General features: G+C 39.3%; 2 protein-coding genes across 5 annotated transcripts; both read right to left on the reverse strand.

Moving 5' to 3' along the window:
* Nucleotides 1-34: 34 nt before the first annotated feature.
* LOC111490900 (indole-3-acetaldehyde oxidase-like) lies at nt 35-26,310 on the reverse strand. 4 transcript variants are annotated; one of them, XM_023139547.1, is made up of 11 exons: nt 25,980-26,310; nt 15,213-16,907; nt 14,461-14,720; nt 14,156-14,365; nt 13,712-13,930; nt 11,833-12,792; nt 11,439-11,534; nt 11,235-11,333; nt 10,920-11,109; nt 9,707-9,978; nt 35-271 (listed from the first exon to the last, which is right to left on the reverse strand). In XM_023139547.1, exons 1-10 carry the CDS (start codon nt 26,131-26,133, stop codon nt 9,707-9,709), a joined length of 4,155 nt encoding a protein of 1,384 aa, XP_022995315.1. In that variant the 5' UTR covers nt 26,134-26,310; the 3' UTR covers nt 35-271. The 4 variants fall into 4 exon arrangements, with proteins under 4 accessions (XP_022995315.1, XP_022995316.1, XP_022995317.1 ...); XM_023139548.1 differs by lacking the exons at nt 9,707-9,978; nt 10,920-11,109; nt 11,235-11,333; ... (4 more) ...; nt 14,461-14,720; nt 15,213-16,907 and adding exons at nt 18,192-18,463; nt 19,405-19,594; nt 19,720-19,818; ... (4 more) ...; nt 22,946-23,205; nt 23,698-25,392; XM_023139549.1 differs by lacking the exon at nt 35-271 and having other exon boundaries at nt 9,562-9,978.
* LOC111490903 (indole-3-acetaldehyde oxidase-like) lies at nt 204-7,958 on the reverse strand. Its single transcript, XM_023139556.1, has 10 exons — nt 7,413-7,958; nt 5,379-7,073; nt 4,602-4,861; nt 4,295-4,504; nt 3,826-4,044; nt 2,342-3,301; nt 1,640-1,735; nt 1,403-1,501; nt 1,069-1,258; nt 204-543 (listed from the first exon to the last, which is right to left on the reverse strand). The coding sequence occupies exons 1-10, from the start codon at nt 7,564-7,566 to the stop codon at nt 314-316; spliced, it is 4,113 nt and encodes a 1,370-aa protein (XP_022995324.1). The 5' UTR covers nt 7,567-7,958; the 3' UTR covers nt 204-313.
* Nucleotides 26,311-27,376: the final 1,066 nt, after the last annotated feature.

Genomic DNA, 27,376 nt, shown 5'->3' on the forward strand with positions numbered 1-27,376 from the left:
CTCGTCCTTTTTGTACGTTTTAGGCAATAATCTCTTTTCGTAATTTCAATGAAAAGTCTCATTTCTTGTCACGAAGAAAAGAAGAAACATTTTTACTTGGATTCACAGTCTACAACTAGCACTAATAACCCTCACTTACAAAGCAAAATCCCCAGTGACCCATGATCTATGTAGTTCTACTTATTTCCCTGCTGCAAATAAACTTAGAAAATGAGAGAGTGCATTACCTCATAGACTGATCGCATTTTCACATTACATGCATTATCTTGAATTAATTGGCATGACTTGTGTTTTGGGAGGGAAGAGTTTCAGGTCAGCTCGCTGTGGTTCTCAATTCATTGATCCATTTCAGGTAACTTTCCACAGAGTCCAGCCCACAGAGCTCTTTAACAACAGGCATGGTAGCTGGAACCTCTAGCTGGAACGTGTAATCAGACTCATCTCGATGTTTCCATGTACATATCTGTTTTCGTGCCTCTTTAATAGCAGCTCGTGCTGCACAGTGGACTGATGCAGCTAGAAGCAATGGTGGTTCTCCTGAAGCTGCACAAATGCATTTCATTTAATTAAATCCCACTTCAAATCAACCCTTCTACAACACTAATTTTATCAGATCTCTCACCCTCACTACAACTGCTATGCCTTACATCCAATATCAATAAATTATAAGCCAGTTTGGAATGACTTTTTAAGAGCAAACACTTGCGCAAATACTATTCCAAACAGATCCCATACATACCTTTTACTATTTGGATGTTTCTAGACAACAGTTTTTATTACCCATATAGTTAAATGCAATCTTTTTCCCTTTCTTACTTCTGTTTTAAGCCAGCATATGATGATGGCGCCTATAATTCCAAATGCATATTGTATTGTTTGCATGAGGCCTTAGCTGAAAAACTAAAAGCCTTATAAAAGAAAAAGTCTACTAATGTCTACAACAAAGCAAATGAAAGTATAGTCAATTGAACTCTGCAGAGGAATGGAGAAAAATATCTAGAATTTTTCTTATAAGAGTAATTTACATTCTCTTCCAACCTAATCAAAAGTCAATAAAGTTTGGCCTACCTTTTGAAGAGAGAATGTGGTTTTTATGACGTCCAGAGTTCAAAATTTCGACGTTGAGCTGTTTTGGTATGGTGTCAATTGTAGGAATTTTGTAAGTCCATGTGCTGTTAGTAATAACTAGTCCATCAGGATTTGTCAGGTATTCCTCTGACATATAAAATCCAATTCCTTGAACAAAGGCTCCTTCAATCTGCACAGAATGATTCTTGGATATCCGATCAATCTATTCCCACTAAGAAATAGGCATATGAAACTCAAAAGCGTCCAAACTCAAAACATAAGAGATTGAAAAACGAATTAGGAACTCAATTTTGTGCTTAATTTAGCTATTAACCTGTCCCAAGTCCACAGCAGGATTGAGGCTTCGTCCACAATCCTGGATAATATCTGAACGCAAAATTGTGGTTTCTCCAGTGAGAAGATCAAGTTCCACCTGTCAAGGCATGAATTTGGTGAATTGAGTTTTGCAGTAAAATAAAGTGGCATTGAAGTAGCAGCCAACTGCTTCTTTTTAACTTGAAAATGTTGATACAATGGTAAACACAAAAGGAAGTGTTATTAATGGACGTGCCTCACTCACTGCAACTCCATAGTTTAAGTAGCTGCTTGAAACAAAGTCTGGGACATACAAAGAATTAACTGATAAATTCACGGCTTGCAAGTTTGCCTGCAGTTTTCCAACATGAAATGACAACGGTGTTATGCACCAAAGGATATGTCCTCAATCACATGTCCAAAAACATTCATATGAGGTAAGAAAACTGCTCACTTAAGGAACAAACAATGCATAATGGTATATCAACAATCCGACTAAAGGAGCACGTGGCTTCCATTTAGTTTCATAAATAGAATATATAAAACCAAAACAAGAAGGCCTTGAACATGTGTGTTCAACCCAACAACAGGTCTCACGAAAATATTTAGTTTGGAAAGTTCAAGGGTTAACAGTTCCATGAGCATAAAAAATAAAGTTCAACATGTCCATGGAGAATTCATATAAAAGTTTAAAAACAACCTTCTACACTACATCTAGAAGCTTCAAATAATTTTTTTAATAGGAATTATTTTTAACGAAACCAACTTTATGTGAACATCCAATAATAAGACTTTCAGACCATGCATGTGAAGCAATGACACATGCATTACGGATGTTCCTCCCACACTTCAAAACATAATATCACTTCAAACTGAGGGAGAAAATGTCATTATAGAAAGAAAACATGCTTGCTTAATCATAAAATGTTCTACGAGATGATTCAGAGCAGACAACAACCTGACTTATAAGCACATCCCATTTAACCGAACCACTCTCCTCCAGCCTTTTCTTGAGAGGTGTTAGTCTCTCCACCAATATATTGCAGCAAAGTCTAACTGCCTCACAGCTTGATTCGGAGGTAGTACTCGCATATGTACCCCCTCCTTGTATTAAGCCAATGGTATCAGATTGAACCACTCTCACCTTTTCCAACAGGTCACTGGTTCCATCACATTTAATTGAGCTAAGGGCATATGTAACCATCTGTCTCACCTTTGTCCACAGCCCCTGACCAATTTCAATACCCCCAACTTCCACAGCAACAGAACCATCAGTTAGAATGCTCACTTTCCCTGGGGTTGGTCTCAATGTCATTCCTTGCACGACAGGAATTCGAGAAAGACCTCTTTTTTTCCAAGTGTTGCAGCTATTAAATTTATCTACCATTTCAGTTCTTTGTTCTAAGCATGAAGATGTGGCCAACCTATCCCAAATGGAAGGTAAGGTGTAATCTTGAGGTTCACCTGCATTCTTGTAGAATTTTTTGAGGCTGCTAAATGTATGCATATTTACTCTCCGGACAGTATCGACATCCATGCAAAGAGTAGACGCTACATGTTCAATTATCGCTTCAGCAATAAAGGATCCTTGTGCCAGCCCAGGGGCTCGCATTGTAGATCTGCTTGGATTGTTTGTCTTGCATACTTTTATATCAACAGATAAAGCACCCCAATCATACTTCTTAAGTCCATTGACAATGGTTTGTGGCATAATTGGACTTACATCAATACTCATCCCTGCATCAACCAATATATCTAATTGACATCCTGTAATTTTACCGTTAGATTTGAAACCCACATTGTAAGTTACTTTCATTGGATGTCTCCCTCCTGCCATTACCATGTCAGTCTTTCGATTCATGTAAATCCTGACAGGACGACATAACTTGTGAGCTGCAAGTGCACATGCTGAAGCAACCTAAACAACATAATTGATAAAAGGCAAGAACTCATATATTAGAGTGCCGTTCATGTTTGGGAAAATAATGAGAGCAATAAAAGAGAAGTGAGAAGGTTGAGACCAAACTATATAGAGAAACAATAGAGGTGAAAGTGTTGAACATAAATAAATAATGAAGAATATAACAATCTTAAAAATCACGAGAACTTTCTGCTCTGATACAATTATCTTATTTTTTTATTCACCGTATCCTCATCCTACCAACTAAGAATATAATAAAATTGACAACATAATAAAGCTTTTAACAAAATTCACTGTTTTGAAACTGGCATGCAAGAAATACTTGGGAGTAAAATCATAATTGCATATATACTTGATTTCTGTTCCCCTCATATTGAGAAAACACTATTTCTAGTAAGTCAACGCAGAAAACTTCCAATGGAAGTGGAAAATCTTGTTTTACTTAGAAGTTCATAGAAATGCACCAGTGAAGAACGTATTCCAATAGTTAATTGCACATAGAGTTGGCAGCAGGTACTCACAACCATAGACTTCATGGCCTTTCCACCAAAGCCTCCTCCAACCCTTCTCGTAATTACACGGACATTATGTTCAGGAACACTGAGGCACTTTGCAATAACAAAATGGGCATTAACAGGCCATTGACTTGAACTGTAGACTACCATGCAGTTATCTTCATCTGGAATGGCAAGTGCAGAATGGGTCTCCATATAAAAATAATATTGTGATCCAAGTCTGATCTGGATTTAAAAATTTATGAAAACGATTAGGAGAAATGACCTATCTTTTGAATAGATAATAACTAATCACATTTGTAGCAGAATAGTTAGGAACTAATTTTTGGTGTGAGATACGGTCAAGTAGGCCGCCATGGTCGAATCTCTAACTATTAGACTTCAAAGTGGTTCAACTAAGTAAATCAAGGAAATTCCCCAAGGAAGGTATACCATCATTGTATATTACGGCCAAGAAATTCACTGTAGAAGGTACCTGAGCCGCGTTAATATGGTAATCTGCTTCAGCCATTCCTTTTGATATATCACCAACCTGTTTTGGAATTAAAAATGAAGGAACTTCAAAGAAGCTTGACCTCTTAACAGCATCTTCTACAGAAAGAATAGGTGCTTCCAAATTATGTGTGTCATAATCCACTACTGCATATTCTGCAGCCACATCTGCATGTTTCTGAGTATCTGCAACCTAAGAAAAATGTGGATAGGTATTAAGCACCACAGCAAGTAAGGGTACCTTCTATGACTGAGGTTGCTATAAATGAATCATGAGAAATTCAAATTACCACGAAGGCAAGTGGCAGACTAGCACACTCAGTCAACTTATCTCCAAATAGAATTTCGTCACCAAACATGGTTCTAGTTCCAATGTTCTGTCCACCCACAGGAATATCTCTGGCGGAAATAACAGCGACAACTCCCTCTGGTTGTGATTTGGGAGGAAAAGTAAGACCCTTTACCCGTGCCAAAGGCTTTGAGCTATATATGAATGCTCCATATAGGCAATTTGTTGGTGAAGGAATATCGTCCACATAGATAGCCTCACCTAAAATATTTATTAGCATATTTACGTTGGTTCCCTAATACTTGAGAACAAGAAATCATGTCAAACAAATAGACCTAAAAGAACATGCAACGCTAAATATTATGAGTGTAAGCCTAAAATATCAAGTGAAGAATCAGTTTTGAACATGTAAGCCTAACCTTGAAGCAATATTGGAGTATAACAACTAGGTAATAAGACACATCTGACACGAAGTAACTGGATCGAGCCGATGTTGAAAATGCAAGAAGTTCAGAACTGGGAGATTCTAAATCTAATTCAAATGAGATAGCATGCACATACCTTCAAATCCATGTAATAAAGGTAGCAAAAATAGGTTTAACCTGATCTCACACACCCACATGTAAAAGTACTAACTCATTTATGTCCTGCCATGCAGACTAGGCTTGCTACAGAAGATTCTAGAGTTTGTGAATGTTCAATGCTCACGAGGTTAACTAAGACAAGTTCATTCTGTCTTTGAAAGTCTAATTTCATATTATTACAAGATATAAAGTACCTGAAGCTTGAATGGCAGCTCCAGATTTTATAATGGCATCTCCGACTGGATAATATTCTGAACTCAATTCCAGTGTCTGCTTTCCAGATGATAGTAGAGTAGCCGTCTTATTATAACCAAGTGAACCGTGGTTCAAGTTAAATCTTTCAGGTCGTGTTGACGAAGCATTCCTGCATCCATCTAGGTGATCTCTATCGATTGCAGCCTTTTCATCAACCAAGGAACTTAAGAACACAAAAAGGAAGCCAACTGCTAAGCTTGTCCTATAAGCAGGACATGCAGTGCCCTTTTCAGGAACTATAGTGGCTCCAGTCAATGAGATAGCTTCATATATGACATTATAATCAATAACTTTTCCAGCTAGAAATTCTTCAATATTTCTTGCTCTAATGGCATGTTTGGTCCCATATGCTCCAAAAGCCAGGTGACAGCTATTTAATACGATCCCGTTGGAATTTTTACATGGGGAGATTGCAGCTAAGAAAGCAGCGTTTAGGTACGGCAGTGCATTACCAAGGGGTCGTGGCGACGCTCTAAAACTATCAAACATGACAGTAGCATCATTTGAATCAACGTCCTTAACTGAATCCCAATTTGGAATCTTAACACTTAAAAGTACACATTTAGGACCCAATGGAGGTCTCTTGAGAAACTCATCCAACATAATCGTTTCTTGGCTGGAACCAGTTAATATACTTATCATGGAACCTGCAGCAAGAAGTATTGTGGCAATATCTGAGGGAAATTGTTTTCTTTGTGCCATCATTAAATTTCCTCCAATGCTGGCAGTATTTCGTACAAAACTCGAAGCAATTTTCTCCATGTGCTCGGCCAGTTTATTGAACACTAGCTCGCCTATTGACGAGCTTTCATGGTTATTATTTTTCAGAGCTTCAATAGCTTTTGCAATTGTCACCGTCGCACCAATCTCTATTCCTGTTGAATCCTTTCTGATAACAGAAAGCTCAGGGATGAATTTAAGATTAATGTATCTATCAACACGTTCAAATTCTTTGTAGTAGCCAACTTCGGTGTTGCCAACGACTAACTTCGTTTTGCTTATATTACTAGAATCATCACATCCCAGTAATCTGTTTAGATCCTTAATACTAAGGGGATTAAGCCAGGAACATCCCTTAGAGTCGACAAAAGGGATAGACCTTATTTCCTTTTTTAAAAATTCAGGAAATAAGCACGGTCCATTATTTGGATCATAAGGAGGCAATTTACTCGATTTCTCTTCCTCACCACATCCCTTTTTCCAGAACGCGTTTAACCCCAAATCCTCCATGTCAACATCAGAAGCAAAACTCTTACAGGCATCAGCAATTGGCCTGTATCCTGTACAGCGGCAGAGGTTTCCAGAAATAGCCTTTTCGGCTTCAGAAACCGTAAGTTTCGAGAATCCCGGTGAGGGCTCAGGTCGATTGGTCTTTTCAGCCTTGACGAGAGCAGAAAAAAGTGAAACACACATTCCAGGGGTACAAAAGCCACACTGAGAAGCATGAAAGCCAGCAAATCTTTGATGAATTGAGTGGAAACCATCCTTGCAATTCCCAATACCTTCACTGGTTGTAATTGAACAGCCATGTATACTACCAAGCAAGGTGAGGCATGAGCTTACTGTAAAATCTTCGACCTTATCTAACACAGGATCGTATTTGGACAATAGAACAACACAAGCACCACAACCGCCTACATTTCAAAATAACCAATCACGTCAACAGAGTTTTATCAAATTAAATACCTATAATGGTTTCTGCATTCTGATAGAATACTCAGAATACTCATTCTGCAATAGAATACTACAGACTACAGACTGCAATAGAATACTCATTCTACAGACTACATTCTGATAAAGTAACGTCTGCAATAGAATACTCATTCATGCAATAGATTCAATCCAGATTAACGCAATTACTGAAAGAAAATACGTTTTTCCATGAAAAGGAAGCAACCCCAAGACGTGGATTTGATAAAGATTAATTAATTCGTTAAATAGAGGGAGAGGGAAAGGGAGAGAGAGAGAGAGACCTTCACCACAGCCAAGCTTGACACTCTTGAAAGAAGTATGGTGGCGCAGAAAGTGAAGCAGAGTAATGGAAGGGTCAACAGAGGAGAGCTCAAACCTCTGTTGATTGACAGCAAACACCAGAGAAACTGCTGCTTTGTTTGGTTGATTCTCCATTGTGCATAGTGGGAAGAAAAGCGATGGAGTCTTTGTTTCAGTGATTGAAACCAATTTATAAGAACATAGAAATTGTTTGCCGCTGGATCAAACCATACGTCCCCGCCGCCCGTCAAATGAATCTTCATTCTGATCGCGGCAAAGACAACTGGAAAACGTACTGATTTTACATTTTCTAGGCTGCTGTTTACGCCGAGAAAGAGACAATCTAGACAACGACCCATCGACAAGTCTAAAATGAAAATGTGCAGAGTGGATAAAGCCTGCATTGACATTGAAATCTGTAGCTCCGGCCTCAACGTCATTGCCACCCTCACAACGAACAGATGGTAAATTTAATCTTCAGAATATGGATGATCTGTTCATCCATGGCCTCCTCGTGTCAACTGATGTCTGGAATTCTAAGCTTTTTTTAGTGATTGTTTATAAAGCTCAAGTATTTTATTATTATTATTTTAATGCTAATTAATTTTTTTATATAAAAAAATAATAATAATAAACATTTCATTTTTCACTATAATCTTTATCTATCTAAAATATTTGTAAAAGCAATCTTAATAAATCAATATATTTCAATATAGTTTTTAAGAATAAAAAAATATTTAAATATTGCATTCTATTTAATTAATTTAGTTTTTCAAATATTACATACTATTTAATTAATTAATTTTTTTAATATATATTTAGTTTCTTTATCAATTTATTTTTGTGTTATTGTAAAACGGATATCTTATTTTTTGTGTTAATAATTATGATATGAATTTGTTTCAAATATTAAACGAAGGAAATTCTCTATAAAAAATATCTATAAAAAAATTAAATAAATAAAAAGTGACATTTTTCTATTTGTCTCAAATTCCAACAGAGGCATAGCTGCTATATAAAAGAATAGAGGCAGCTTCACTTTTCTATGCCCACCTCTGAGCTACAGGCCCCATCCCGTCTCCACTGGATCTGTTCCCGGGGGTACCCTAAAAAAAGGAACCTTTCCTCTCCCCAGCCATTTGCCATTTCGGGTTAAGAAGATGTGAAAGCGCCTCTCTCTCTATAAGAACGGTGCGTTCCAAGGTGTGAAGTGAGAGAGAAAGCTGATGCTTACTTTTCGAGTGGATGGTAGTCTTGACAATTCTTGTGAAACCACCCATGTTAAGCACAAAACGGTGATTCAAAGAATACACGTGTGCTTGCACTTTGGAGCACGTTCACGATGTGAGCAACCCATTCACTCTGGTGCTTCCCCATTCAACTCGACTGCCTCTGCGCCACAAGATCGTCCCCCATAAGGACTTGCGTTGTGTTCAGCTTGGCACTTGTCCAACGCTTATCTTGACTTGACCCATGATTTCTCTACTTGCAACCACTAACACTATTCTTCTAATGCGAATGGTTCTTTGGAAGAAACCTGACTTGATGTGCCTTCTGTTTCATTTCTTGCCCATATCGCAACTTGAAGCCCTTGGCAACTGAGCTTGGTTCTTACTTTTGATGGGTAGATCTCCCCACACTAAGGTGTCGACACACGGCACTAATAAACTTTGGGGAGTCTTAGGTTCAACCCACAACTAATTCTAATACTAACCCGCAACTATCCTACCCACTCTAACACTCTTGACTCACTTGCAAGATCTTCAATCAACCCTCGGGTTCTTTGTCTTGTCTGATTAGACACTCAAAATGTAGCTATGATATCAATTGTCACGGTCATACTTCTTCAACCGTGCGGCATCATGTTTCTAACACGATGCATGGTCTCGTGAACGTGCTCCAAGGTGCGATTACTTATCTCTTGTGCTCACTTCTCTTGGAGCACTTTTATGGGTGTTACTTGCCTCGCTCGTGCTCATTCCTCTTAGAGCAATTCCACAGGCGTTACTTGTCTCTCTCATGCTCACTCTTCTTGAAACACTTCTACGAGCGTTGTTTGCCTCTCTCATGCTGACTTTGCTTAGAAGAATGATTTAAATTTTTTTTGGCATGAAGATAAAATAAATGATCGACAACTATGAAGACTTCACCGAATATTTAATGGATTATACGAATATTTAAATTAACGTCTTCCACAGCATATGCAACCATCTGGCAAAGGTAAGCCAGATAACCCTCACTTAAAAGCACCCAGTAACCCATGATCTTTATAGTTCTACTTGGCATGACTTGTGTTTTGGGAGGGAAGAGTTCCTGGCCAGCTCGCTGCGGTTCTCGATTCATCGATCCATTTGAGGTAACTTTCCACGGAGTCCAACCCACAGAGCTCTTTAACAACAGGCATGGTAGCTGGAACCTCTAGCTGTAAAGCGTAACCAGACTCATCTCGACGTTTCCATGTACGTGTCTGTTTTCGTGCCTCTTTAATAGCAGCTCGTGTTGCACAGTGGACTGATGCAGCTAGAAGCAATGGTGGTTCTCCTGAAGCTGCACAAATGCATTTCATTTGATCAATAAATTATACTCCAAGTTTGGAGTTTGGAATGACTTTCTAAGAGCAAATACGTTCGAAGTACTTAGAAAGTCATTCCAAACAGATCATATCATACTTTTTACTATTTGGACGTGTCTAGACAACAGTTTTTACTACCCATATAGTTAAGTGCTATCTTTTTTCCTTTCTTACTTCTGCGTTAAGCCAGCATATGACGGTGGAGCCTATAATTCCAATGCATATGGTATGGTTTGCATGAGGCCTTATGTAACAGTTCAAGTCCACTTTTAGCAGATATTGTCCTTTTTAGACTTTTCCTTTCGGGCTTCTCCTTAAGATTTTTAAAACGTGTCTTCTAGGGAGAGGTTTCCACACCCTTATAAGGAATGCTTCGTTTCCCTCTCCAACCAATGTGGGATCTCACAATCCACCCCCTTTGGGGGCCTAGCGTCCTCACTGGCACTCTATCCAGTGTCTGACTCTAATATTATTTGTAACAGTCCAAGCCCACTGCTAGTAGATATTGTCCTATTTGGACTTTCTCTATCGAACTTTCCCTCAAAGTTTATAAAACACGTCTTCTAGGGAGAGGCTTCCACACCCTTATAAGAAATACTTCGTTTCCCTCTCCAACCAATGTGGGATCTCACAATATTTGTAACCGCCCAAGCCCACCACTAGCAGATATTGTCCTCTTTGGGCCTTCCCTTTCGGGCTTCTCCTCAAGGTTTTTAAAACGCGTCTTCTAGGGAGAGATTTCCACACTCTTATAAGGAATGCTTCGTTTCATGTGGGATCTCACAACTAAAAACCCTATAAAAGAAAAAGTCTGCTAATGTCGACAACAAGGCAAATATCTAGAATTTTTTCTTATAAGAGCAAGGGAATTACATTCTCTCCCAACCTAATCAAAAGTCAATAAAGTTCGACATACCTTTTGAAGAGAGAATGTGGTTTTTATGACGTCCAGAGTTCAAAATTTCGACGTTGAGCTGTTTTGGTATGGTGTCGATTGTAGGAATTTTGTAAGTCCATATGCTGTCAGTAATAACTAATCCATCAGGATTTGTCAGGTATTCCTCTGACATATAAAATCCAATTCCTTGAACAAAGGCTCCTTCAATCTGCACAGAATGATTCTCGGATATCCGATCAATCTATTCCCAGTTCGAAATAGGTATACGAAACTCAAAAGCGTCCGAACTCAAAACATAAGAGATTGAAAAACGTGCTTAATTTAGATATCAACCTGTCCCAAATCAACAGCAGGATTAACGCTTCGTCCACAATCATGGATAATATCGGAACGCAAAATTGTGGTTTCTCCAGTGAGAAGATCAAGCTCCACCTGACAAGGCATGAATTTAGTGAATTGAACTTTGCAGAAAATAAAGTGGCATTGAAAATGTTGATACAATGGTAGACACAAAAGGAGGTGCTGTAATGGACGTGCCTCACTCACTGCAGCTCCATAGTTTAAGTAGCTCATTGAAACAAAGTCAGGGATATACATAGAGCTCACTGATAAATTCACTGCTTTCAAGTTTGCCTGCACATGGCTGCCACTTAGTTCCACAAATAGAATATATATATATATCACAAAAACAAGAAGACCTTGAACACGTGTTCGACCCAACAATAGTATCGAGAAAATATCGAGTTCGGAAAATTCAAGGGTTAGTAGTTTCATGAGTGTTAAAAACAAATTCGCATGTGAATCAATAACACTTGGATAATGGATTTTATTATCACTCCAAACTACGAGGGAAAAAAATGTCATTATAGAAAGAAAACATGATTGCTTAATCATAAAATGTTCTACGAAACGATGCAGAGCAGACAACAACCTGACTTATAAGCACGTCCCATTTAACCGAACCACTCGTTTCGAGCCTTTTCTTTAGAGGTGTTAGTCTCTCCACCAATATATTGCAGCAAAGTCTAACCGCCTCACAGCTTGATTCGGAGGTAGTACTCGCATATGTACCCCCTCCTTGTATTAAGCCAATGGTATCAGATTGAACCACTCTCACCTTTTCCAACAGGTCACTGGTTCCATCACATTTAATTGAGCTAAGGGCATATGTAACCATCTGTCTCACCTTCGTCCACAGCCCTTGACCGATTTCAATACCCCCAACTTCCACAACAACAGAACCATCAGTTAGAATGCTCACTTTCCCTGGGGTTGGTCTCAATGTCATCTCTTGCACGATAGGAATTCGAGAAAGACCTCGTTTCTTCCAAATGTTGCTGCTATTAAATTTATCTACCATTTCTCTTCTTTGTTCTAAGCATGAAGATGTGGCTAACCTATCCCAAATGGAAGGTAAGGTGTAATCTTGAGGTTCACCTGCATTCTTGTAGAATTTTCTGAGGCTGTTAAATGTATGCAGATTTACTTTTCGTATAATATCGACATCCATGCAAAGAGTAAACGCTACATGTTCAATTATCGCTTCAGCAATAAAGGATCCTTGTGCCTCTCCAGGGGCTCGCATTGTAGATCTGCTCGGATTGTTTGTCTTGCATACTTTTATATCAAAAGATAAAGCACCCCAATCATACTTCTTAAGTCCATTGACAATGTTGTGTGGCATAACTGGACTTACATCAGTACTCATCCCTGCATCAACCAATATATCTAATTCACATCCTGTGATTTTACCGTTAGATTTGAAACCCACATTGTAAGTTACTTTCATCGGATGTCTCCCTCCTGCTATTATCATGTCAGTCTTTCGATTAAGGTAAACCCTGACTGGACGACGTAACTTGTGAGCTGCAAGTGCAGATGCCGAGGCAACCTAAACAACATGATTGTTAAAAGGCAAGAATGAATCTTAGAGTGTCGTTCATGCATGGAAAAATAATGAGAACATTGGCAAGAAAAAGAGAAGTGAGAAGGTTGAAGGAAAACTATAGGGAAACAAATAGAAGTGAAAGTGTTAAACATTAATAAACATTGAAGAATATATTTGTAATACCCCAAGCCCACCGCTGGCAGATGTTGTCATCTTTGGGCTTTCTCTTTCGGGTTTCCCCTCAAGGTTTTTAGAACGCGTCTGCTAGGGAGAGGTTTCCACAACCTCATGAAGGATGTTTCGCTCTTCTCCCCAACCGATGTGGGATCTCACAATCCACTCTCTCCTCCCACCCCTTCGGGCCCAGCATCCTCGCTGACACACGCCTCGTGTCAGTTTAGCCTCCTTGCTGGAACATTGCCCGGTGTCTGGCTTTGATACCATTTTTAACACCCCAATCTCACCGCTAGCAAATATTGTCCGCTTTGGGCTTTTTCTTTCGGACTTCTCTCAAGGTTTTTAAAACGTGTCTGCTAGGGAAAGGTTTCCACACCCTCATAAAGAATGTTTCGTTCACCTCCCCAACCGATGTGGGATATCACAATAACGATCTTAAAAATCATGAGAAGTTTCATCTCTAATACACAATTATCTTATTCTTTGGTTCAATGTATCATCATCCTACTAACTAAGAATAGAATAAAATTGAAAACATAATAAAGCTTTCAACAAAATCGAAAATGCATATATACTTGATTTCTATTCCCTCATATTGAGAAAACACTTTTACTAGTAAGTCAACGCAGAAAATTCTCCAATGGAAGTGGAAAATCTTGTTTTACTTGGAAGTTCAAAGAAATGCACTAGTGAAGAACCGTTTTTCAATAGTTAATTGCACATAAAGTTGGCAGCAAATACTCACAACCATAGACTTTATGCCCTTTCCACCAAAGCCTCCTCCGACCCTTCTCGTAATTACACGGACATTATGTTCAGGAACACCGAGGCACTTCGCAATAACAGAATGCGCATTAGCAGGCCATTGACTTGAACTGTAGACTACCATGCAGTTATCTTCATCTGGAATGGCAAGTGCAGAATGCGTCTCCATACAAAAATAATATTGTGATCCAAGTCTGACCTGGATGTAAAAATTTACGAAAACGATTAGGAGAAACGACTAAAAGACAACAGCTAATAACATTTGTAGCAGAATAGTTAGAGGCTAATTTTTTGGTGTGAGAAACGGTTAAGTAGGCCACGGTCGAATCTCTAACTACTAGACTTAAAAGTGGTTCCCCTTTCCTCTCCAGGCAGGCATAGCATAATTATATATTGAGGCAAAGCAATTCATTGTAGAAGGTACCTGAGTAGCGTTAACATGGTAGTCTGCTTCAGCCATTCCTTTCAATATATCACCGACCTTTTCCGGAATCAAGAACGAAGGAACGTCAAAGAAGCTTGACCTCTTAACAGCATCTTCTACAGAAAGAATAGGTTCATACAAATTATCTGTGCCATAATCCACCACTGCATATTCTGCAGCCATATCCGCATGTTTCTGAGTATCTGCAACCTAAAAAAATGTGGATAGGTATGAAGCACCTCAGCAAGAAAGGGTCCTTCTATGACTGAAGTTGCTATAAATGAATCATTGGAAATTCAAGTTACCACAAAGGCAAGTAGTTGACTTGCACCCTTGGTCAACTTATCTGCAAATAGGTCTTCGTCACCGAACAGGGTTGTAGCTCCAATGTTATGTCCACCAACAGGAATATCTCGAGCGGAAATAACAGCGACAACTCCCTCTGGTTGTGATTTGGGAGGAAAAGTAATATCCTTTACCCGTGCCAAAGGCTTTTTGCTATATATGAATGCTCCATATAGGCAATTTGTTGGGGAAGGAATATCGTCCACATAGATAGCCTCGCCTAAAATATTCATAAGCATATTTACATTGGTTTCCTAATACTTGAGAACAAGAAATCGTGTCAAATAAATAGACCTAAAAGAACGTGGAGCGCTAAATATTATGAGTGTAAGCGTAAAATATCAAGTGAAGAATCAACTTTGAACATGTAAGCCTAACCTTGAAGCAGTATTGGAAGTATAACAACTAGGTAACATGAGACATCTGACACTAAGTAGACTCGATCGAGTCGAAGTTGAAAATGAAAGTAGTTCAGAACGGGGGAATACTAAATCTAATTCAAATGAGATAACAGGCACGCGCCTTTGAATCCATGGAAATAAACGTAGCAGAATATGTCGACTTAGCCTGAGGTCACACACCTACATGTACAAGTTCTAACTCATTTACGCCCTGCCATGCAGACTAGTTTTGCTACAGAAGCTCACGAGGTTAACTAAAACAAGTTCGTTCGTGAAAGTCTAATTTCATATTATGACAAGATATAAAGTACCTGAAGCTTGAATGGCAGCTCCAGATTTTATAATGGTATCTCCGACTGGATAATATTCTGAACTCAATTCCAGTGTCTGCTTTCCAGATGATAGTAGAGTAGCCGTCTTATTATAACCAAGTGAACCGTGGTTCAAGTTAAATCTTTCAGGTCGTGTTGACGAAGCATTCCTGCATCCATCTAGGTGATCTCTATCGATTGCAACCTTTTCATCAACCAAGGAACTTAAGAACACAAAAAGGAAGCCAACTGCTAAGCTTGTCCTATAAGCAGGACATGCAGTGCCCTTTTCAGGAACTATAGTGGCTCCAGTCAATGAGATAGCTTCATATATGACATTATAATCAATAACTTTTCCAGCTAGAAATTCTTCAATATTTCTTGCTCTAATGGCATGTTTGGTCCCATATGCTCCAAAAGCCAGGTGACAGCTATTTAATACGATCCCGTTGGAATTTTTACATGGGGAGATTGCAGCTAAGAAAGCAGCGTTTAGGTACGGCAGTGCATTACCAAGGGGTCGTGGCGACGCTCTAAAACTATCAAACATGACAGTAGCATCATTTGAATCAACGTCCTTAACTGAATCCCAATTTGGAATCTTAACACTTAAAAGTACACATTTAGGACCCAATGGAGGTCTCTTGAGAAACTCATCCAACATAATCGTTTCTTGGCTGGAACCAGTTAATATACTTATCATGGAACCTGCAGCAAGAAGTATTGTGGCAATATCTGAGGGAAATTGTTTTCTTTGTGCCATCATTAAATTTCCTCCAATGCTGGCAGTATTTCGTACAAAACTCGAAGCAATTTTCTCCATGTGCTCGGCCAGTTTATTGAACACTAGCTCGCCTATAGACGAGCTTTCATGGTTATTATTTTTCAGAGCTTCAATAGCTTTTGCAATTGTCACCGTCGCACCAATCTCTATTCCTGTTGAATCCTTTCTGATAACAGAAAGCTCAGGGATGAATTTAAGATTAATGTATCTATCAACACGTTCAAATTCTTTGTAGTAGCCAACTTCGGTGTTGCCAACGACTAACTTCGTTTTGCTTATATTACTAGAATCATCACATCCCAGTAATCTGTTTAGATCCTTAATACTAAGGGGATTAAGCCAGGAACATCCCTTAGAGTCGACGAAAGGGATAGACCTTATTTCCTTTTTTAAAAATTCAGGAAATAAGCACGGTCCATTATTTGGATCATAAGGAGGCAATTTACTCGATTTCTCTTCCTCACCACATCCCTTTTTCCAGAACGCGTTTAACCCCAAATCCTCCATGTCAACATCAGAAGCAAAACTCTTACAGGCATCAGCAATTGGCCTGTATCCTGTACAGCGGCAGAGGTTTCCAGAAATAGCCTTTTCAGCTTCAGAAACCGTAAGTTTCGAGAATCCCGGTGAGGGCTCAGGTCGATTGGTCTTTTCAGCCTTGACGAGAGCAGAAAAAAGTGAAACACACATTCCAGGGGTACAAAAGCCACACTGAGAAGCATGAAAGCCAGCAAATCTTTGATGAATTGAGTGGAAACCATCCTTGCAATTCCCAATACCTTCACTGGTTGTAATTGAACAGCCATGTATACTACCAAGCAAGGTGAGGCATGAGCTTACTGTAAAATCTTCGACCTTATCTAACACAGGATCGTATTTGGACAATAGAACAACACAAGCACCACAACCGCCTACATTTCAAAATAACCAATCACGTCAACAGAGTTTTATCAAATTAAATACCTATAATGNCCTCTGAGCTACAGGCCCCACCCCGTCTCCACTGGATCTGTTCCCGGGGGTACCCTAAAAAAAGGAACCTTTCCTCTCCCCAGCCATTTGCCATTTCGGGTTAAGAAGATGTGAAAGCGCCTCTCTCTCTATAAGAACGGTGCGTTCCAAGGTGTGAAGTGAGAGAGAAAGCTGATGCTTACTTTTCGAGTGGATGGTAGTCTTGACAATTCTTGTGAAACCACCCATGTTAAGCACAAAACGGTGATTCAAAGAATACACGTGTGCTTGCACTTTGGAGCACGTTCACGATGTGAGCAACCCATTCACTCTGGTGCTTCCCCATTCAACTCGACTGCCTCTGCGCCACAAGATCGTCCCCCATAAGGACTTGCGTTGTGTTCAGCTTGGCACTTGTCCAACGCTTATCTTGACTTGACCCATGATTTCTCTACTTGCAACCACTAACACTATTCTTCTAATGCGAATGGTTCTTTGGAAGAAACCTGACTTGATGTGCCTTCTGTTTCATTTCTTGCCCATATCGCAACTTGAAGCCCTTGGCAACTGAGCTTGGTTCTTACTTTTGATGGGTAGATCTCCCCACACTAAGGTGTCGACACACGGCACTAATAAACTTTGGGGAGTCTTAGGTTCAACCCACAACTAATTCTAATACTAACCCGCAACTATCCTACCCACTCTAACACTCTTGACTCACTTGCAAGATCTTCAATCAACCCTCGGGTTCTTTGTCTTGTCTGATTAGACACTCAAAATGTAGCTATGATATCAATTGTCACGGTCATACTTCTTCAACCGTGCGGCATCATGTTTCTAACACGATGCATGGTCTCGTGAACGTGCTCCAAGGTGCGATTACTTATCTCTTGTGCTCACTTCTCTTGGAGCACTTTTATGGGTGTTACTTGCCTCGCTCGTGCTCATTCCTCTTAGAGCAATTCCACAGGCGTTACTTGTCTCTCTCATGCTCACTCTTCTTGAAACACTTCTACGAGCGTTGTTTGCCTCTCTCATGCTGACTTTGCTTAGAAGAATGATTTAAATTTTTTTTGGCATGAAGATAAAATAAATGATCGACAACTATGAAGACTTCACCGAATATTTAATGGATTATACGAATATTTAAATTAACGTCTTCCACAGCATATGCAACCATCTGGCAAAGGTAAGCCAGATAACCCTCACTTAAAAGCACCCAGTAACCCATGATCTTTATAGTTCTACTTGGCATGACTTGTGTTTTGGGAGGGAAGAGTTCCTGGCCAGCTCGCTGCGGTTCTCGATTCATCGATCCATTTGAGGTAACTTTCCACGGAGTCCAACCCACAGAGCTCTTTAACAACAGGCATGGTAGCTGGAACCTCTAGCTGTAAAGCGTAACCAGACTCATCTCGACGTTTCCATGTACGTGTCTGTTTTCGTGCCTCTTTAATAGCAGCTCGTGTTGCACAGTGGACTGATGCAGCTAGAAGCAATGGTGGTTCTCCTGAAGCTGCACAAATGCATTTCATTTGATCAATAAATTATACTCCAAGTTTGGAGTTTGGAATGACTTTCTAAGAGCAAATACGTTCGAAGTACTTAGAAAGTCATTCCAAACAGATCATATCATACTTTTTACTATTTGGACGTGTCTAGACAACAGTTTTTACTACCCATATAGTTAAGTGCTATCTTTTTTCCTTTCTTACTTCTGCGTTAAGCCAGCATATGACGGTGGAGCCTATAATTCCAATGCATATGGTATGGTTTGCATGAGGCCTTATGTAACAGTTCAAGTCCACTTTTAGCAGATATTGTCCTTTTTAGACTTTTCCTTTCGGGCTTCTCCTTAAGATTTTTAAAACGTGTCTTCTAGGGAGAGGTTTCCACACCCTTATAAGGAATGCTTCGTTTCCCTCTCCAACCAATGTGGGATCTCACAATCCACCCCCTTTGGGGGCCTAGCGTCCTCACTGGCACTCTATCCAGTGTCTGACTCTAATATTATTTGTAACAGTCCAAGCCCACTGCTAGTAGATATTGTCCTATTTGGACTTTCTCTATCGAACTTTCCCTCAAAGTTTATAAAACACGTCTTCTAGGGAGAGGCTTCCACACCCTTATAAGAAATACTTCGTTTCCCTCTCCAACCAATGTGGGATCTCACAATATTTGTAACCGCCCAAGCCCACCACTAGCAGATATTGTCCTCTTTGGGCCTTCCCTTTCGGGCTTCTCCTCAAGGTTTTTAAAACGCGTCTTCTAGGGAGAGATTTCCACACTCTTATAAGGAATGCTTCGTTTCATGTGGGATCTCACAACTAAAAACCCTATAAAAGAAAAAGTCTGCTAATGTCGACAACAAGGCAAATATCTAGAATTTTTTCTTATAAGAGCAAGGGAATTACATTCTCTCCCAACCTAATCAAAAGTCAATAAAGTTCGACATACCTTTTGAAGAGAGAATGTGGTTTTTATGACGTCCAGAGTTCAAAATTTCGACGTTGAGCTGTTTTGGTATGGTGTCGATTGTAGGAATTTTGTAAGTCCATATGCTGTCAGTAATAACTAATCCATCAGGATTTGTCAGGTATTCCTCTGACATATAAAATCCAATTCCTTGAACAAAGGCTCCTTCAATCTGCACAGAATGATTCTCGGATATCCGATCAATCTATTCCCAGTTCGAAATAGGTATACGAAACTCAAAAGCGTCCGAACTCAAAACATAAGAGATTGAAAAACGTGCTTAATTTAGATATCAACCTGTCCCAAATCAACAGCAGGATTAACGCTTCGTCCACAATCATGGATAATATCGGAACGCAAAATTGTGGTTTCTCCAGTGAGAAGATCAAGCTCCACCTGACAAGGCATGAATTTAGTGAATTGAACTTTGCAGAAAATAAAGTGGCATTGAAAATGTTGATACAATGGTAGACACAAAAGGAGGTGCTGTAATGGACGTGCCTCACTCACTGCAGCTCCATAGTTTAAGTAGCTCATTGAAACAAAGTCAGGGATATACATAGAGCTCACTGATAAATTCACTGCTTTCAAGTTTGCCTGCACATGGCTGCCACTTAGTTCCACAAATAGAATATATATATATATCACAAAAACAAGAAGACCTTGAACACGTGTTCGACCCAACAATAGTATCGAGAAAATATCGAGTTCGGAAAATTCAAGGGTTAGTAGTTTCATGAGTGTTAAAAACAAATTCGCATGTGAATCAATAACACTTGGATAATGGATTTTATTATCACTCCAAACTACGAGGGAAAAAAATGTCATTATAGAAAGAAAACATGATTGCTTAATCATAAAATGTTCTACGAAACGATGCAGAGCAGACAACAACCTGACTTATAAGCACGTCCCATTTAACCGAACCACTCGTTTCGAGCCTTTTCTTTAGAGGTGTTAGTCTCTCCACCAATATATTGCAGCAAAGTCTAACCGCCTCACAGCTTGATTCGGAGGTAGTACTCGCATATGTACCCCCTCCTTGTATTAAGCCAATGGTATCAGATTGAACCACTCTCACCTTTTCCAACAGGTCACTGGTTCCATCACATTTAATTGAGCTAAGGGCATATGTAACCATCTGTCTCACCTTCGTCCACAGCCCTTGACCGATTTCAATACCCCCAACTTCCACAACAACAGAACCATCAGTTAGAATGCTCACTTTCCCTGGGGTTGGTCTCAATGTCATCTCTTGCACGATAGGAATTCGAGAAAGACCTCGTTTCTTCCAAATGTTGCTGCTATTAAATTTATCTACCATTTCTCTTCTTTGTTCTAAGCATGAAGATGTGGCTAACCTATCCCAAATGGAAGGTAAGGTGTAATCTTGAGGTTCACCTGCATTCTTGTAGAATTTTCTGAGGCTGTTAAATGTATGCAGATTTACTTTTCGTATAATATCGACATCCATGCAAAGAGTAAACGCTACATGTTCAATTATCGCTTCAGCAATAAAGGATCCTTGTGCCTCTCCAGGGGCTCGCATTGTAGATCTGCTCGGATTGTTTGTCTTGCATACTTTTATATCAAAAGATAAAGCACCCCAATCATACTTCTTAAGTCCATTGACAATGTTGTGTGGCATAACTGGACTTACATCAGTACTCATCCCTGCATCAACCAATATATCTAATTCACATCCTGTGATTTTACCGTTAGATTTGAAACCCACATTGTAAGTTACTTTCATCGGATGTCTCCCTCCTGCTATTATCATGTCAGTCTTTCGATTAAGGTAAACCCTGACTGGACGACGTAACTTGTGAGCTGCAAGTGCAGATGCCGAGGCAACCTAAACAACATGATTGTTAAAAGGCAAGAATGAATCTTAGAGTGTCGTTCATGCATGGAAAAATAATGAGAACATTGGCAAGAAAAAGAGAAGTGAGAAGGTTGAAGGAAAACTATAGGGAAACAAATAGAAGTGAAAGTGTTAAACATTAATAAACATTGAAGAATATATTTGTAATACCCCAAGCCCACCGCTGGCAGATGTTGTCATCTTTGGGCTTTCTCTTTCGGGTTTCCCCTCAAGGTTTTTAGAACGCGTCTGCTAGGGAGAGGTTTCCACAACCTCATGAAGGATGTTTCGCTCTTCTCCCCAACCGATGTGGGATCTCACAATCCACTCTCTCCTCCCACCCCTTCGGGCCCAGCATCCTCGCTGACACACGCCTCGTGTCAGTTTAGCCTCCTTGCTGGAACATTGCCCGGTGTCTGGCTTTGATACCATTTTTAACACCCCAATCTCACCGCTAGCAAATATTGTCCGCTTTGGGCTTTTTCTTTCGGACTTCTCTCAAGGTTTTTAAAACGTGTCTGCTAGGGAAAGGTTTCCACACCCTCATAAAGAATGTTTCGTTCACCTCCCCAACCGATGTGGGATATCACAATAACGATCTTAAAAATCATGAGAAGTTTCATCTCTAATACACAATTATCTTATTCTTTGGTTCAATGTATCATCATCCTACTAACTAAGAATAGAATAAAATTGAAAACATAATAAAGCTTTCAACAAAATCGAAAATGCATATATACTTGATTTCTATTCCCTCATATTGAGAAAACACTTTTACTAGTAAGTCAACGCAGAAAATTCTCCAATGGAAGTGGAAAATCTTGTTTTACTTGGAAGTTCAAAGAAATGCACTAGTGAAGAACCGTTTTTCAATAGTTAATTGCACATAAAGTTGGCAGCAAATACTCACAACCATAGACTTTATGCCCTTTCCACCAAAGCCTCCTCCGACCCTTCTCGTAATTACACGGACATTATGTTCAGGAACACCGAGGCACTTCGCAATAACAGAATGCGCATTAGCAGGCCATTGACTTGAACTGTAGACTACCATGCAGTTATCTTCATCTGGAATGGCAAGTGCAGAATGCGTCTCCATACAAAAATAATATTGTGATCCAAGTCTGACCTGGATGTAAAAATTTACGAAAACGATTAGGAGAAACGACTAAAAGACAACAGCTAATAACATTTGTAGCAGAATAGTTAGAGGCTAATTTTTTGGTGTGAGAAACGGTTAAGTAGGCCACGGTCGAATCTCTAACTACTAGACTTAAAAGTGGTTCCCCTTTCCTCTCCAGGCAGGCATAGCATAATTATATATTGAGGCAAAGCAATTCATTGTAGAAGGTACCTGAGTAGCGTTAACATGGTAGTCTGCTTCAGCCATTCCTTTCAATATATCACCGACCTTTTCCGGAATCAAGAACGAAGGAACGTCAAAGAAGCTTGACCTCTTAACAGCATCTTCTACAGAAAGAATAGGTTCATACAAATTATCTGTGCCATAATCCACCACTGCATATTCTGCAGCCATATCCGCATGTTTCTGAGTATCTGCAACCTAAAAAAATGTGGATAGGTATGAAGCACCTCAGCAAGAAAGGGTCCTTCTATGACTGAAGTTGCTATAAATGAATCATTGGAAATTCAAGTTACCACAAAGGCAAGTAGTTGACTTGCACCCTTGGTCAACTTATCTGCAAATAGGTCTTCGTCACCGAACAGGGTTGTAGCTCCAATGTTATGTCCACCAACAGGAATATCTCGAGCGGAAATAACAGCGACAACTCCCTCTGGTTGTGATTTGGGAGGAAAAGTAATATCCTTTACCCGTGCCAAAGGCTTTTTGCTATATATGAATGCTCCATATAGGCAATTTGTTGGGGAAGGAATATCGTCCACATAGATAGCCTCGCCTAAAATATTCATAAGCATATTTACATTGGTTTCCTAATACTTGAGAACAAGAAATCGTGTCAAATAAATAGACCTAAAAGAACGTGGAGCGCTAAATATTATGAGTGTAAGCGTAAAATATCAAGTGAAGAATCAACTTTGAACATGTAAGCCTAACCTTGAAGCAGTATTGGAAGTATAACAACTAGGTAACATGAGACATCTGACACTAAGTAGACTCGATCGAGTCGAAGTTGAAAATGAAAGTAGTTCAGAACGGGGGAATACTAAATCTAATTCAAATGAGATAACAGGCACGCGCCTTTGAATCCATGGAAATAAACGTAGCAGAATATGTCGACTTAGCCTGAGGTCACACACCTACATGTACAAGTTCTAACTCATTTACGCCCTGCCATGCAGACTAGTTTTGCTACAGAAGCTCACGAGGTTAACTAAAACAAGTTCGTTCGTGAAAGTCTAATTTCATATTATGACAAGATATAAAGTACCTGAAGCTTGAATGGCAGCTCCAGATTTTATAATGGTATCTCCGACTGGATAATATTCTGAACTCAATTCCAGTGTCTGCTTTCCAGATGATAGTAGAGTAGCCGTCTTATTATAACCAAGTGAACCGTGGTTCAAGTTAAATCTTTCAGGTCGTGTTGACGAAGCATTCCTGCATCCATCTAGGTGATCTCTATCGATTGCAACCTTTTCATCAACCAAGGAACTTAAGAACACAAAAAGGAAGCCAACTGCTAAGCTTGTCCTATAAGCAGGACATGCAGTGCCCTTTTCAGGAACTATAGTGGCTCCAGTCAATGAGATAGCTTCATATATGACATTATAATCAATAACTTTTCCAGCTAGAAATTCTTCAATATTTCTTGCTCTAATGGCATGTTTGGTCCCATATGCTCCAAAAGCCAGGTGACAGCTATTTAATACGATCCCGTTGGAATTTTTACATGGGGAGATTGCAGCTAAGAAAGCAGCGTTTAGGTACGGCAGTGCATTACCAAGGGGTCGTGGCGACGCTCTAAAACTATCAAACATGACAGTAGCATCATTTGAATCAACGTCCTTAACTGAATCCCAATTTGGAATCTTAACACTTAAAAGTACACATTTAGGACCCAATGGAGGTCTCTTGAGAAACTCATCCAACATAATCGTTTCTTGGCTGGAACCAGTTAATATACTTATCATGGAACCTGCAGCAAGAAGTATTGTGGCAATATCTGAGGGAAATTGTTTTCTTTGTGCCATCATTAAATTTCCTCCAATGCTGGCAGTATTTCGTACAAAACTCGAAGCAATTTTCTCCATGTGCTCGGCCAGTTTATTGAACACTAGCTCGCCTATAGACGAGCTTTCATGGTTATTATTTTTCAGAGCTTCAATAGCTTTTGCAATTGTCACCGTCGCACCAATCTCTATTCCTGTTGAATCCTTTCTGATAACAGAAAGCTCAGGGATGAATTTAAGATTAATGTATCTATCAACACGTTCAAATTCTTTGTAGTAGCCAACTTCGGTGTTGCCAACGACTAACTTCGTTTTGCTTATATTACTAGAATCATCACATCCCAGTAATCTGTTTAGATCCTTAATACTAAGGGGATTAAGCCAGGAACATCCCTTAGAGTCGACGAAAGGGATAGACCTTATTTCCTTTTTTAAAAATTCAGGAAATAAGCACGGTCCATTATTTGGATCATAAGGAGGCAATTTACTCGATTTCTCTTCCTCACCACATCCCTTTTTCCAGAACGCGTTTAACCCCAAATCCTCCATGTCAACATCAGAAGCAAAACTCTTACAGGCATCAGCAATTGGCCTGTATCCTGTACAGCGGCAGAGGTTTCCAGAAATAGCCTTTTCAGCTTCAGAAACCGTAAGTTTCGAGAATCCCGGTGAGGGCTCAGGTCGATTGGTCTTTTCAGCCTTGACGAGAGCAGAAAAAAGTGAAACACACATTCCAGGGGTACAAAAGCCACACTGAGAAGCATGAAAGCCAGCAAATCTTTGATGAATTGAGTGGAAACCATCCTTGCAATTCCCAATACCTTCACTGGTTGTAATTGAACAGCCATGTATACTACCAAGCAAGGTGAGGCATGAGCTTACTGTAAAATCTTCGACCTTATCTAACACAGGATCGTATTTGGACAATAGAACAACACAAGCACCACAGCCGCCTACATTTCAAAATAACCAATCACGTCAACAGAGTTTTATCAAATTAAATACCTATAATGATTTCTGCAGAGAAGAATAGTGAACCAATGATCAGTTACAAATTGAATCCAACCCTCCGATTTCCAGGGTAAAAAATAGCCGAATTGCTGGAACGGAACATCATCTTCAATTTTAAACGATGGTGATGATCTTTAACTAGTACTCTTTCATGTATCAGATCATAAAAGTCATTTGAACCAAGGTTCACAGAAAACAGACTATCAGTAATATAAACATAAATAGACTATCAAGTTGTACTCATCAAAGGTGTGAAAGGAAAGGACAAGCCAACTAAACAAAGTTTGCAAAATAGTAAACGGCAACTATAGTAGCCAACGAAAACAAATATTTAAGTGCACTATATGCTGATAAAGTAACGTCTGCAATAGAATACTCATTCATGCAGTAGATTCAAGCGAGATTAAGAAAACTAAAGAAAGAAAATCCATTTTTCCATGGAAAGGAAGCAACCCCAAGTCATGGATTTGATAAAGATTAAGTAATTGATCAGAGAAAGGAGGAGAGAGAGAGAGAGAGAGAGAGAGACCTTCACCACAGCCAAGCTTGACACTCTTGAAAGAAGTATGATGGCGCAGAAAGTGAAGCAGAGTAATGGAAGGGTCAACAGTTGAGAGCTCAAACCTCTGTTGATTAACAGCAAAGACTAGAGGAACTGCTGATTTGTTTGGTTGATTCTCCATTGTGGATGCCAGGAACAAAAGCGGCTTCCACCTTGCATTTTATAGACAAAAGGAGACAATCTAGACAACCACCCATGGATAAGTTTAAGTTGAAAATGTGCAGAGTAGATGGAACCTGGATTGACATTGAAATTTGTAGCTCCAACCTCAACATGATTGCAACGTCACAACAAACAGCTGGGAGCAATTTAATCAGATGATTTTTTTTTAAGTTATGTAGCCTACTGCTTATTCAATTACTCAATGTTATACATATAGTAAGGCTATATAGCGGAGCATATATAGCAAATGAACAAGCTATATATATGCAAATGATTGTATATAGTAAATACTTATGTACGGTCATATATAGTAAACACAACTCTATATAAATGGTCATATATAGTAAACGATCATATATAGTAAACAATTATTATAGTATAATAAACAGCTATGTATGGTAAATGGTTATACATAGTAAATGATTATATATAGTGGCTAACTATCTATCTCCACACATCCTCCTCATGCCTAGATAGTGTTTTGAAAATGTATTTTCTGCCTCTCTGTATTCTAGTAGTTTTTTGTGTTCATCTAAATTGAGTGTGTGAGTTGTTGTGTGGTTCTAACAACTGGTATCAGAGGTAGGAGATATTCATCATGATCTATGAAGATGGAAAGCTCAAAGATTGAAATTGAGAAGTTTGATGGATCTGATTTCGGTTTCTGGAAGATGTAGACCGAAGATTATCTGTACCAAAAAGATCTTCATGAACCCTTGTTCAAGGTGAAGCCAAATACCATGACCACGGAGTAGTGAACGCTCAAGGAGCAGCAAGTTCTAGGATTGATCCGATTAACATTGTCCAAAAAGGTAGCATTCAATATTATCTAGGCGAAATAACTTTAGATCTATTCAAGGCATTGTCGAACATGTACGAAAAACCATAGACAATGAGCAAGGTGTATTTGATGCGTAGATTGTTCAATCTACAAATGACGATGGATCGGCTGCAAATCACATAAATGAATTCAATATGATTGTAAGTCAACTGAGCTCTATGGAAATTAACTTCGAAAATAAACTCAAAGCATTGATTTTGATGTCATCTTTATTTGAGTCGTGGGATACTATTGTTGTTGTAATCGGCCTTTCTCAAGGACCTGAAAAATAGAAGTTTGATGGAATCCAAGATGCGAAAATACTCACAAGGAAAGTTAGAGATTCAAATCTGAAATTTTTTTTCAAATAGGAGAATCGTCA

The sequence above is a fragment of the Cucurbita maxima genome, unplaced genomic scaffold (assembly GCF_002738345.1).
Source record: "Cucurbita maxima cultivar Rimu unplaced genomic scaffold, Cmax_1.0 Cma_Scf00016, whole genome shotgun sequence".
Taxonomy (NCBI): Eukaryota; Viridiplantae; Streptophyta; class Magnoliopsida; order Cucurbitales; family Cucurbitaceae; genus Cucurbita; species Cucurbita maxima.

Bases quoted from the DNA above. Each gene is read 5' to 3' on its own strand.
- LOC111490903 (XM_023139556.1), bottom strand. From the start codon at position 7,566: ATGGAGAATCAACCAAACAAAGCAGCAGTTTCTCTGGTGTTTGCTGTC. The intron at 4,505-4,601 runs GTAATTTGAATT...CATTTTTCTTAG, and splicing joins GTCTGCCACTTGCCTTCGTG to GTTGCAGATACTCAGAAACA. The intron at 1,502-1,639 runs GCACGTCCATTA...ATGCCTTGACAG, and splicing joins ATGGAGTTGCAGTGAGTGAG to GTGGAACTTGATCTTCTCAC.
- LOC111490900 (XM_023139547.1), bottom strand. From the start codon at position 26,133: ATGGAGAATCAACCAAACAAATCAGCAGTTCCTCTAGTCTTTGCTGTT. The intron at 11,334-11,438 runs GCACGTCCATTA...ATGCCTTGTCAG, and splicing joins ATGGAGCTGCAGTGAGTGAG to GTGGAGCTTGATCTTCTCAC. The intron at 9,979-10,919 runs GTATGTCGAACT...GCATTTGTGCAG, and splicing joins CCACATTCTCTCTTCAAAAG to CTTCAGGAGAACCACCATTG.